The following is a 12010-nucleotide window of genomic DNA, read 5'->3' on the forward strand; positions in this document are numbered from 1 at the left end:
CGCCGTGTAGTTGATATGCTGGAATTTATTAACATCCCCAATGAAACAGGTACAATATTCTGTTTTAAGTAGAAACAAAAAGGCAACAGAAAATTCAACTGATGTATGACTTCCGATTTGCCCATTGCATTCACAATTTCAGACATAGCGGGAATCAGATTTTACTGGTTACAGCCCCGTAAAACGGCCTTTTCCCCTCTACGTGCCATCACCTCCAAAGGGAGTGAAGCACTTCAGCAAGCCAAATACCCTCTCCCAAAAGAGCAATGTTAAATAGAAGAGGTGAAAAAGAAAAAGCCCTATAACAGAAAAACATCCAATGGAGAAACACACACTTGTGTGCTGCAGTTCTTCAGTCAGTTGCGTCTATGGTTGCGCTTCTTACGGAAGGGAGAGCCCTGCATTCCTCTCAGCCTGCAACTGCACGCTGCCACTGCCATTTTTAAGCTAGCACAGCTACTTCTGGGGCTGCCTGGTGAACTAGATGAGGGAATTATTTCACCTGAGGTTAGACCTGACCAGATAAAGATGCCTGCTGGATGAATTTCCCGAGCTTTTGATGCCAACGCAGATTTGAATTAAACTGATAAAATTGTGATAAAAGATTTATTTCTAGCACAGGGCAGAAAATAGACAATAAAACCCCATAATATTAGATCAACCACCTTTTAATGAATACTGAAAGAAAAAAATCCATTTTTGAAAGCTCCATATCTCATAATGTAAGTGAATCCTTTATACCTACAACTGGTTCGTAAGTAAACCCTACCTTTCCCTGTTATTTATAGATTATATACCTCCTCCTTCCCACTTTTAATTTAACAGTGCTTTATGCAACTGACTTCCCAAGGAAAGCAGATTAATAATGAGCCATATATGACTCAAAATACCATATATGAACATTCTTTTACCTTCATTTTCAACATAAACTATTATGAAAAAAGATCTATTTACCTTCTGAAAAAGGACCCACCTGTGCTTTCCAAAAGGAAAGCCCCGAGATGAGGGAAAACACCAAAACAATTAAGAATACTGCTCTGTATCTTACCATATATATTCAAGTGGCATGCAGTCATCTTTCAGTAACTAAGACTTTTTACTGACAACTTCACGCTATGTTATTTAAGAATCCACTTCATTCTAATGATAACTTGTGTCCGTAAAGGTGTACAACACCATGTCTGGAGTCCAAGTAACCAAGTTTATATGATTTTTATGAACAAAAATAGGAACTAGGAGACCTCTTTTGTTTATAAAGCCATAGTAAGTTACATCAACTGTAATACTATACTGATTAAAGCTCATCTTTTCACAAACATAAGCAAGCAGAGAATTAACAATGTCAGTCATGGGCAGAACAACATCCAACGCTTGTAAAATTCCTTCATCTATCTGGAAAATTAACTTCCTTCACACCCAGGTTTGCATAGGATACTTTATGGATAAACATATATTGAGTCAGAGGACTGTTCATCATTGTCTTATGTTGTATGAATGCTTCTGAAAATTCGTATTTGCTATAAGATTAGCTTTAATTTGGACTACACGTACTATTTTTTTTTCTATGGCACAAAGAACAGAAGACTTTAGAACTCCCACGACACCTGGTGGAACGTGTTTGCAGGCGAGGTTTAAAAGAAAATGGACTTTCCTTGCCAATATCCTCCACACTGTTCTGTCAAAAAGAGCATTCTCTGGAGAAATAACAGTTGAGAGATGAATTCCACAAATTTATAAGTATACACTCCGCATGTCACTTCAGCCCACAAAGAACTGAAAATTTAGAGAAGTATATTTAAGTGGTCTCCTAGACTAGGATGACTAGAAACTGAGCTATGCTTTCTTGTCACATGCTTGCATTTTTCCCACTGGGCCTCTGACAACGGCACTTGATAAAAGGAATGCACAGTTTAGCCTCTTCTTTCAGAAAAGGTGAGGGATACCTTCTGCATTGTTTGAATAGCACTGCTATCTTAGAACTCCTTTTCACATGGGGAAATACGACTGAACAGCCAGGTGTTTCTTCATCCGCCTCTTCCAGTTTTCTTCTTACTGGAAAGGTTTGCTTTTCCTCACGTAAAATCTCTTTTGAAATAATTAATGTTTTCAACCTGACAGTAATTGTCCTCTCCTTCCTACTTACCGTAAATTTCTTAAGTATTAATTATTTCATATTATTTAAATTTGTATCTACATATTTTTACTTCTTGGTCAAATTTAAACAGCAGCACTCTCTGAAAAGCTGATATTCAACTCTACATACTGCACACTTCTGCATGAATGCAGTCATGCTCCAACAGGGCAGTTCCTTGAACAAAGGAACAAGAACTTGGTATAAATAAAAAAATTTAAGAAAGAAATTTGCATTTAGCAATTGTTCATTTAGCAAATTCAGCACTCTATTTAAAAAGAAAATTGAAGCATGAGCTTTACACAGAAATAGTAGCTTATTAAATTTGCCACTGAAGCCAGTGGCAAAATATTTAGCAAACCTAATACTGAATTACAATCATTTTTTGTTTTTTAAAAATTAAAATATTCACAAGCCATATTTAAATTACCTCATTATTTAATTTAAAAGTCTATTATTCCATCCTTTTTTGGGAAATATTTAGCACAATGTGTACGTTTTTGTACAACTCTGCCATCAGAATCATCTCAAAGCAAGCAGAGCACATGAATCTTTTTTAAATCAATTTTTAAATATAAAATTTGATACTTGATGCATACTCAAAATTAACAGAGTACAGAATATGCATTTAACTCCAAAAACCTCAGAAGAACTTGCATGCAAATACTTATAAATAAATTGAATTGGATCTCCTATTTAACGGGGTACATACAGCACATAATGCTATCCCGCAATAAGCCATTAAAAACTATGTATTAAAACTATAATAAATATATTAAATTGTGTATATAATACCACAGTATCAACCGTATCTTGACCGTATTTAAGACAGGAGAAGACAACTTACGGGTACGATTCTGGAAGCTGCTGAGCTATTTTATAAGCCGTGGGGTCCCTGTCTAGCTGTGACCGCCGGCTCCAAACGTCATATCAAGGAAACGCTGTTGAGTAAGAAAGACAACACCGTTACCTTAGAGTAGACAAGTGATAAACCAGCTGTTGATTGAAAGCTTCTTTCGTTAATCTGTCTTACACACTGGAGGAAAACATACCATTCAATATAGTCACAATGCCTTTTTGGAAATATTTTCCGATTTTGTGCAAAATTGCAATCATGTCAGAGTAATCTTTTTAGGGGTTGCGACCTGCCCCCCAGTCCTTCCAGAACAAAAGGACAATAATTTGGTGCAACCAACTGCAGCTTCGTACTCTTGCCATGTGTTGGCATCCTGAGTTTAGAGGAAAGCCACGTGTTTGACTGCTTTGTTTGGACTTTCTCACTTTAATGGATACAAAGATATATAGGACATGGGACTGCAGCAAGTGATCAGCACCATCTGCTTTGTGAGAGTGTCTCTAAAAGGAAAGCTGAAGTATATCAATTAAAGAAATAACACTATCATAGTTTCATACCACAGATCAAAGTGTGATGGCAGCACAGGCACATATATATCCTGACTGGAACTAACCTGACGAGCACAGAAAACACAAGTTTTCAAGACACAGTACCATTGATTTCGGTTTCCCTTTGCAAGGACAAAGCTATGTATTTAGGTTACTACGATACGCTGAAGCCCAATCCTGCTATATCTTCTCTACCATCATTACATGTGTTAATTAGATGCAGAATAGCATAGGCATACCCACCTTCATAGCAGCGCCATTTCAATTGCTGGTGTGACATTCTCTATGGGCTTGAGTAACACCTTTTGATAAACAACATATATTTCCTTGCTTCTGAGGAATTCTTACTGCCCATGAACATATACCAGGTCTGGTTTTTTGGATACACAGACTAAGACTGGAAGACCTTTAGTAATACTAGGCAGACACAGCCATCCTCTCCAGTCTTCTGGACTAAAAATGATGACGCATTCATAGAATCATAGAATTGCCTAGGTCGGAAGAGACCTTTGAGATCATCGAGTCCAACCATCAACGAAACACTGCCAAAACCAGCACTAAACAATGTCTCTAGGCACGATGTCTACCCATCTTTTAAATACCTCCAGGGATGGCAATTCCACCACTTCCCTGGGCAGCCTGTTCCAATGTTTGATAACCCTTTTGGTGAAGAAACTTTGAATGAAGTCTGACTAAAACACACATAGGTACAGATTCAGCACAAGTAGAGTAAAATTGGGTATCGACATTCCTATAAGCAAGTCTCTCAGAACTCAGAGTTCCTGAAAATAAACGGAAATTTCACATTCCTGCCATAAAAAACTTCACAAAAAAACCCCAAAAAAGGCTTCCTGTCTCTACTTGAGAAGGGTTGCAGGGTCATCAAACTGCACACAGAGAGAAGGAGACTTCAAAACACTGGTTAACTCCCAGCCACCTCACAGAGGAGAACGCCTGGAGCAAATGGTTTGCCTGCAAAGAAGGGAGACTGAGCAACCAGTGTGCAGCCCCTACCAACAAGAGAAAGGAAGGAAGAACGAGAAGGGCAGCCAAGATAAGACTCCGAAAAGGTGAACACTGCTCTCCTGATGGCTCTGCAGTTTCTGTAGGCTCATTCCAGAGAGATTTCTGTAGACAGAGTCCATTTGACCAAAAGGCTGACCAGGAGGCTTTGCTCCTGAGACTTTCCTATGAAACGATGACTTGGGACACAGTCAACCACCTTGAATGAAAGCAGGTTGGGTTATAAAATTCCACTCATGGGAAAAACACAAGAAAATAAGGTAGAACTTAAAGATTTAAGTTTTTCTTATCTGTAAAACAGCCGTACTGTTTCCAGAAGCTGCCCCACACACTTTCCGCCTTTGGCCTGACAACACTGGTATTTAACTGCTTAAAAGTCAAGAACTATTTTGTTGACAGAAATAACTGGCTCTTCACTTAGCAATTCAGAGGTAGTATGACTGAAATTCCACTTAGGAATTATTTCCCTTTCGAATTACTAAGAAAGTATCTATAATCCTATACTCTAGGGAAAACACACTGAAGTTTAGAAAGATAGATTTTTATTGTTCTATGACAGCGTATTTAAATCCAAGTAGAAATGCGACTGAAGAGCATCTTCTCTACTTTCTGCATCTCTAAATTCCTCTAACTCTTTGCTCTCAGTTGATTTAACTGACCCCTATTGACCTCAGGGGGGGGGGGGGGGGAAGACTCCATGCAAGCTACACTAGAAGAACAAATTCTCCATATCCTTCAATATGAATACCCGAGTGGTTTGTTTTCACTTCTCAAATTATTTTTTTTTAATGTGAAACAGTTTTTGAAGACCACTTATCAAGCACAATCATATTAAATAGAAATTCATGTGAACAAAACTTATTTACAAAAATATACACCCCAAAGGTAAACAACCTTTTAAGGGAAATTTTGTAACTTAATCTTTGAAAGAATTAAGATTCAATCACAAAATCCCTCTGGATGAAAAAAGAAATTCAAAGGCGATGACGGAAGAGCCAAAAATTTTTCCAGAAACAGTTTTTAGAAACCCTAAATAAAACCTTTTTAATGGAAATCCCATAATAATAAAACTTAATATTTATGAGACTAATAATACAACTCTACTGTGGCTAAAAGTAAGTGAAAATTATGATCCTTTAAGATCTTTAGGTTGTCATGGTTTAATTTCTTTGTGTTATACCATTATGCTTCCTAAGCCTATGCTCTAGAAGCAGAACTTTCCTATAATATTTCACAAAGTTCACGCAGGAAAAAAAATTAGTTGGCTCATTATCCAATATTAAATTGCACCATTCATACCAAGAAATAAAGAACCGACACAGAATATTTTTTTTTGTAAGCAATATGTATAAGACAAAGTTATGTTACAGAGGATATAATATCCATACAATATAAATGCTCCCACAACCTATATAAGTATTCTGATTTATTCTCCGCCACAACGAAAAAAAAAAAAGTATATTCAATGAAACCAATTTATAAGCACAAAACTGAAACAGTCAGAAAAGGGTGGGTAATTTTTAAAACACAACTAACCACAAGAATTTAGCTAGGTTTTGACAATACATGAATACATTAAAAATTCCAAGCTACTGAAAACATTTATTTTCTCTACAAGCTCTCACGTTATCACTGTTGATCAGATTCAGAGAACCTCTCTTATGATACCTGGCCCATTCAGTATGGGGTTTTCTTGCACTGTACTGTTACTTGTACTATCTTTGTAAAAATCCAATACTGGCTATTAAGTGGGATATTAAACCAAGTAGAAAAAAAACTGTGTTGTCTCACCCAATACTGAAAATTACTAATATAAAGGTGTAATTGTTAACTCCGCATTTATCTTAGAAAATTGCAAAAAATCCCAGGAATTCTAGAAAATATACAAGTCCTCTTAAATTACTCTTAAAATCTCCAAGAAATATCTGAAATTCTTGATTTCCTCCCAAGTTATTTCCATTTAATCCTTACCAAAAGTAATGTACATAAGCAATAAACAGACCTTTCACTTTTATCTTCTATTTCACTTGGTGAAATGACACTTGGTCACAATAGTCTCAAGTGTCATTTAGGATTAGCACTCATTCTGCAGTTACACAAAACAATCAAAACCAATCTAAATTACATCATAATTCCTCTTTGGAAAAACAGGTTTAAGCAACATGAGTAACATCTTCTGGGTTGCGTTTGGTTGTTTTGTTTAAAAAACAAACAAAGAAATGCTCTTGATATCATAGCTAGAAATTGAACACTAAAATTGTTGAAAACCTCAATGTTGCCTTTCCTGAAACTGGCCTACAACGTTGGTGTGAAGAGTCAAGGCAGGTATAGGAGGTGCTAGAAGCAGATACTTATATCTTCTTTAAAATAAAAAAAAAGTTTGGAATAATAATTTTATTCCACTTAAACTCACCAGTAGTGTGAAATTCCAGAAAATAGTTTTTCTTCATCAATACGTTTAGCAATTTGCTTATTTCTTGCACATCTGTTCATTTTCTAAACATCTAATTCTTTTTTGGTGGTCTCTACAAAGTATTTACAAAGATTTGATCCTTTGTGCCTTTCTCTCACCAACACTTCTGTACTAAGGAAAAGGTCCTTTGTTTCACCAAGTTTGAATAGCAGAAAATGAAAAGATGAGTTAGTGACCTTTTGGCCAAGCGTATATCCAGACAATTTTGTTATTTAAGAAATATTTAATACCTTTGGGTTTTTTTTTCCCCAAATGAATTTTTGACGATCTCGTGGCTCATTCAAGAATACTTTGTTATGTTGCTTAACAGTCTCACCTTTCCTCACACACATACGCCTCTGCTTTCAGTAATTTTAAATTTGATAACCTCTAAGCTTGATAAACCCATTATACATGCTAAACACTAATGAACCATACAAAATATCTTATAAATAAACCAAAAATTAATACTAGCAGTGCACAAGAAAGAAGAGAAAGGATGAGGATCATTGTCCAATGACACAGTGAGAAGCTCTCAATATTGTGACAGCATCTAAAAGCTTTAGTTAAGAATTCCTGCAAGCGTTTACTATGAATAAACACAAGCTCGCCAAATTATATTGCCCTTTCTGAAAGGATCAACACAAACCAATCAAACCGTTAAGCTGCAGCAGACAACTGTAAAATGATCTTTAAATTGGGAGCACTACATCAAAGAGGACACAGGTCTGATTCAAGCAGAAGAGACTGCAGGACGGAATACACAGTGCTGGACACCGGCATTAACAGAATAGGCTAAAGCATTTTTGGCATCCTAGCAAGCCTAATTAAGGCTACATTAAGTACATTGTGGTATAACTTTTTAAGGTATACAAAGACCTTCCACAGATAGTCTTTGAACTGCACAGATACATACGCCTAAACTAGCAAGTAAGAACTCATACAGATGCCTCATCATCTAGCTGTTCTACTCAGAAGCAACATTTTGCATCTAGAACTTAAAAAAAGTCATTTTAAGTAATCAAATAATTTTATTATTAACACAACTATTTTGGAGCACTGATCAGATTTGACATTAATCACTATACTGTATTGCTTCATAATATGCTTTTTATATAGTCCATTCATCTTTCATGCCTGAAATAAAGGAAAGACGCTTCATTTTTTCTTCCTCTTTCTCTCTTGCCTAGTAGTTTTTAATCAAATAAAATTAAATGACATTTTATCCTCCTGGTCCTATAAATACCGGAAAAGATTATTACATGAATTCCTCCTGCAGTGACTCACCGTTCCCTTGTTACGTTATGATAGCCCCATCAGAGTTCCCCTCGGGAATTTTATAATCAGTTTGTGACTCTACATTTTAGAAACCATTTGGCTCTTTCATGACATACAGATAGCAACAAACAAAAACTTTATAGCCTTCATTTTACAACTAGCTTTAAGATAGTTATAGAGATACAAAGAGTTCATCTCCCTCGTTTTTGGATACAAGACTTTGCACTGACAAGCTATCTCCTAATAAATACCTTTTAAGCACTTCATTTTACTGACTGAAGTCCCCTGTAATTCCGCTTGATTACGTTCCGCATCTAATAACATTTATACCACAATACCTTTGCAATTATTTTTCATTTACTGTGTAACAAAATGATATTGCAGAACTGATACAAAACTGAAATTCAAACATGGCATACATAAATGGAAAATACATAAGACTTATTTTTAAAATATGTAAAATACAAATTTTCTCACTAGTTCCAGTAATTTCTAGTCTTTGCTGGCTTTCTTTTTAAAGGCAAGAACTTTGTCATGTTCTGAAAGTCCTCCTTTAGATGTACAACTTATTTTCCACTACTAACCTGAATTCTTTCAATCATTCCATTGTGATGAGTTGATCTTTCACAAAACGCTTTTTCTTTCTCTTGCAACCCTGACATACTCTCAAAAAGGACTTTGACAAATTGTACTAAATATCCAAGAGTTGGAGTATAGTACATGAAGTGCAATGCCAAACAGTCTTCTCTCCCAGATATCAGTACTTCATGAGCAATCTCTCTCTTTTCCATCGTTGACCACATGGCAGACTTCTGCTATTTACCATTTGGTCCAGACAAACTTGTGTCTCACCTTGTTCACACTTGAACAATACCAGAAGCTCGTTACTATTCTATGATTAACTAGTACAAATAAGGCATTCTCCACTGCTCTTTCCAACAGATAGCAGGAATTTCTACTAAAAAACAGAGAGCCTTTTACTCCTCAAAAAATGATCGTGCACTGCGTAACTACTTTTTTCTTTGACCCTCAGCCCTGTTTATCTATTTTTTTCTATTAAAAAAAATAAATCTATTCTCTATCACTAGCAACCATCCTCTCTGCCTTCAGCAAGCATTATCACCTGAATCATCTTAACAGTAAGTTCACTGATTAGAAATAAATAAATAAAAACTAAAAAAAACCAAACCTCAATCTCAAATCAATCTTCCTGGGAAAATACAGTTCCTCCCTCCAGCCCTCTGAAGGAGGGGAAGTCCAAAGACTTACACACACGCACGGAAAGGACAACCATACAATTATACCCCTCTGCTGCTCTTGCATCATATTTTTTGGCATTTTTCCCTTCTTGTCTAAAGAATTTTTTTTTTAAGTGGCATTCATTCAAGTATAACAGGATAATGTACTGAGCAGAACATTTTACAGTACCCTTCAGAGTACATTTGTTGGAGTATCCTCCTCAGAAATTAAATGCTTATAAGGCCCGTCAAACAGCGTGAGCAAATTACTTGGAAGATAATGGAGACGGCGATGATGTCAGTCAAACAGAATGGCAGGCCAGTCATGGAAAGACAAACTGGTATTACGTATATTACAACGCAGAAGTAATTCAACTTTGCCATTTGTGATATACTTATCAAAAACTGTTCAGATGTAGTTTTAAGAGGAAAACATTACTCACTAGTAACCCAAAAGAAGGGACAAGAATTCCACTTAATTAGGCACCTCTTCCAGCTAACAGGAAGGAGGTATTTCCTGATGGGCAAACCAGCAAGTCAAGAGCAATGCTGTTTGCAGAATAGAAAACTATATGAATGCAAAGTGTAAAATATGAGTAGAAGAAAAATTAACTTGGAAAAAATACGCACTTCGCCAGGACCATATCAATATTATATATGAATATAAAATTTTAACAGTGATACATGCCTGCTGGAGGTCCTCCCACCCAAAACCAGCCTTCACAACCAATAAACTAGAATCACAGAACTTTCCTGCGGGAGGTAGAGGAAGGAAATATGTCCACAATCCCCACTGCCACAGCTGAGAACACAGCCCCAAGTCCCAACAGTCCCTCATCCCAGGTTCTATCTTCCAGAAGAAAGATCAGAAGTTAGAAAGAATAACAATTATGAAATTAGTATCTTTTCAGTGCTTGCATAACGTTTTTTTTTTTTGAAAGTAAATGGAACTCTTTCTACTTTTTACAGGCTTGAAACAAACAAACAAAACCCATATAATACTGATTTATTTGAAAGAAACTTTGCAAAGAGGATGGGAAGAACAACCATCCAGCACCCAAGCCATGTTACCTAACTTTTCAGCTCATTAAAAGGAAAAAAAAAAAAAAAAAGCCTGGTATCTACTGCTTGAAGAAAAATAAAATGGAGACAGACTCTTATACGCAATTGAAAAATCAAATGTCAAAATAACAGTAATTTTTCTTGACATATTGTTTTGCTGGATATTCTAAGAAAAATAAGTTCACATAAATAAATGGTTATGTGATGAGAGCGATGACATATTTGTACGATACTAAAGCCACCATCCACTAGTGTATTCCAAGCCAATCACGACGAGGTCACAGCACTTCTCTTCGCTTTCACCGACATTTCCTAGTGGGACGACAAGCCAACATTTGCCACAATAACACAGTTTCCATGTTTGAAATAAGTGCTAGTGTTTTCTTGTAGATGCAAAGAAGGTCAAACTACTAGTATGCTTGTATTTTGAACTGAGATGCTTGTTAAGGCTAACAATAAATATTTAATTTATTACTGCATTGCCAGACACTGTTGGTAGGTATTTAAGTGCTTACTCTTATTTTATTTGGATCTATTCGATCATTTTGTGGGGAAAAAAAATCCCAGGAACAGAAAAGTAATATCATAAACAAAATAATCAACACATTGCAAGATGTTTTTTGCCTCTTCATTCTCCTGGTGTTTCTCAGATGAGTCATATTCTCTAAACTTGTTGTCTGAATTTCCTTGTTATTCACAACAGAAATTGTTCATTGTCACAACACAACTTGTTTTCTACTCTGTTTTATTTTTCAAATATCAACTCTAAGTGTATTAAAGTATAAATATATCTGACCTCTTGTTCAAACATCTTGCATTTGCCACAGCTTACCATTTTAATACGCTGAACTATCTCACATACACGTAAGGAGAATAACAAATTGAGTTGAAGTGGGGAGCAATGACAAGGAATTCTGTAGGAATTGTTTTCTAGCAGTGCTTTTTTTTCCAAGGAAAAAGCTGATCTGCTGTATGCTTTTATTACTGCTTTTTTCACAAATACGCACTGCAAAGGTATGAATTAATGTAGACGTTTTTAAAATAATTACTGGAGCAAATGCTTCTCAAAGCACACAGATTACTGTTTGGGCACATATTTTAAGGTCCACAGTGGGAAAAGGCAGAGTCTCTTTGCAGTTCTTTAGTCTTTTCCTTCCCTTCTGCAAAGTTCAAAATTCACCAGTTAAAAATTGAAAATTACTGCTCAGTGCTGGCCTTTGTTAACACCAACCTCACTGAACCTATAGTTACAAACACAGACAGAAAATTCATCAGAAGTAAAAATCTAAAAGGTGATGCTAAGAGGAAGGAAAAACACATCCAAACTTTAACATACTTCCTTCCAAGCTTCTAAAAGTAGGGATTCCGTTAAACCATTGTGACGGTGTGCTACCCCTCCCCACCCCCGCGCACCAACCTGAC

The 12010-nt window shown here is 36.1% G+C and overlaps 1 protein-coding gene across 1 annotated transcript in view; it reads right to left on the reverse strand.

Annotated features, from left to right (window-relative positions):
• Window positions 1-12010, reverse strand: part of METTL15 (methyltransferase like 15) — a 98045-nt gene that overhangs the window by 53137 nt on the left and 32898 nt on the right. The window contains 2 exon segments of the mRNA XM_009892707.1: window positions 2979-3036; window positions 3039-3072. Coding sequence (XP_009891009.1) covers window positions 2979-3036; window positions 3039-3072 — 92 coding nt within the window.

This window comes from Charadrius vociferus, unplaced genomic scaffold (genome assembly GCF_000708025.1).
Source record: "Charadrius vociferus isolate BGI_N301 unplaced genomic scaffold, ASM70802v2 scaffold19, whole genome shotgun sequence".
In the NCBI taxonomy this organism is placed as follows: Eukaryota; Metazoa; Chordata; class Aves; order Charadriiformes; family Charadriidae; genus Charadrius; species Charadrius vociferus.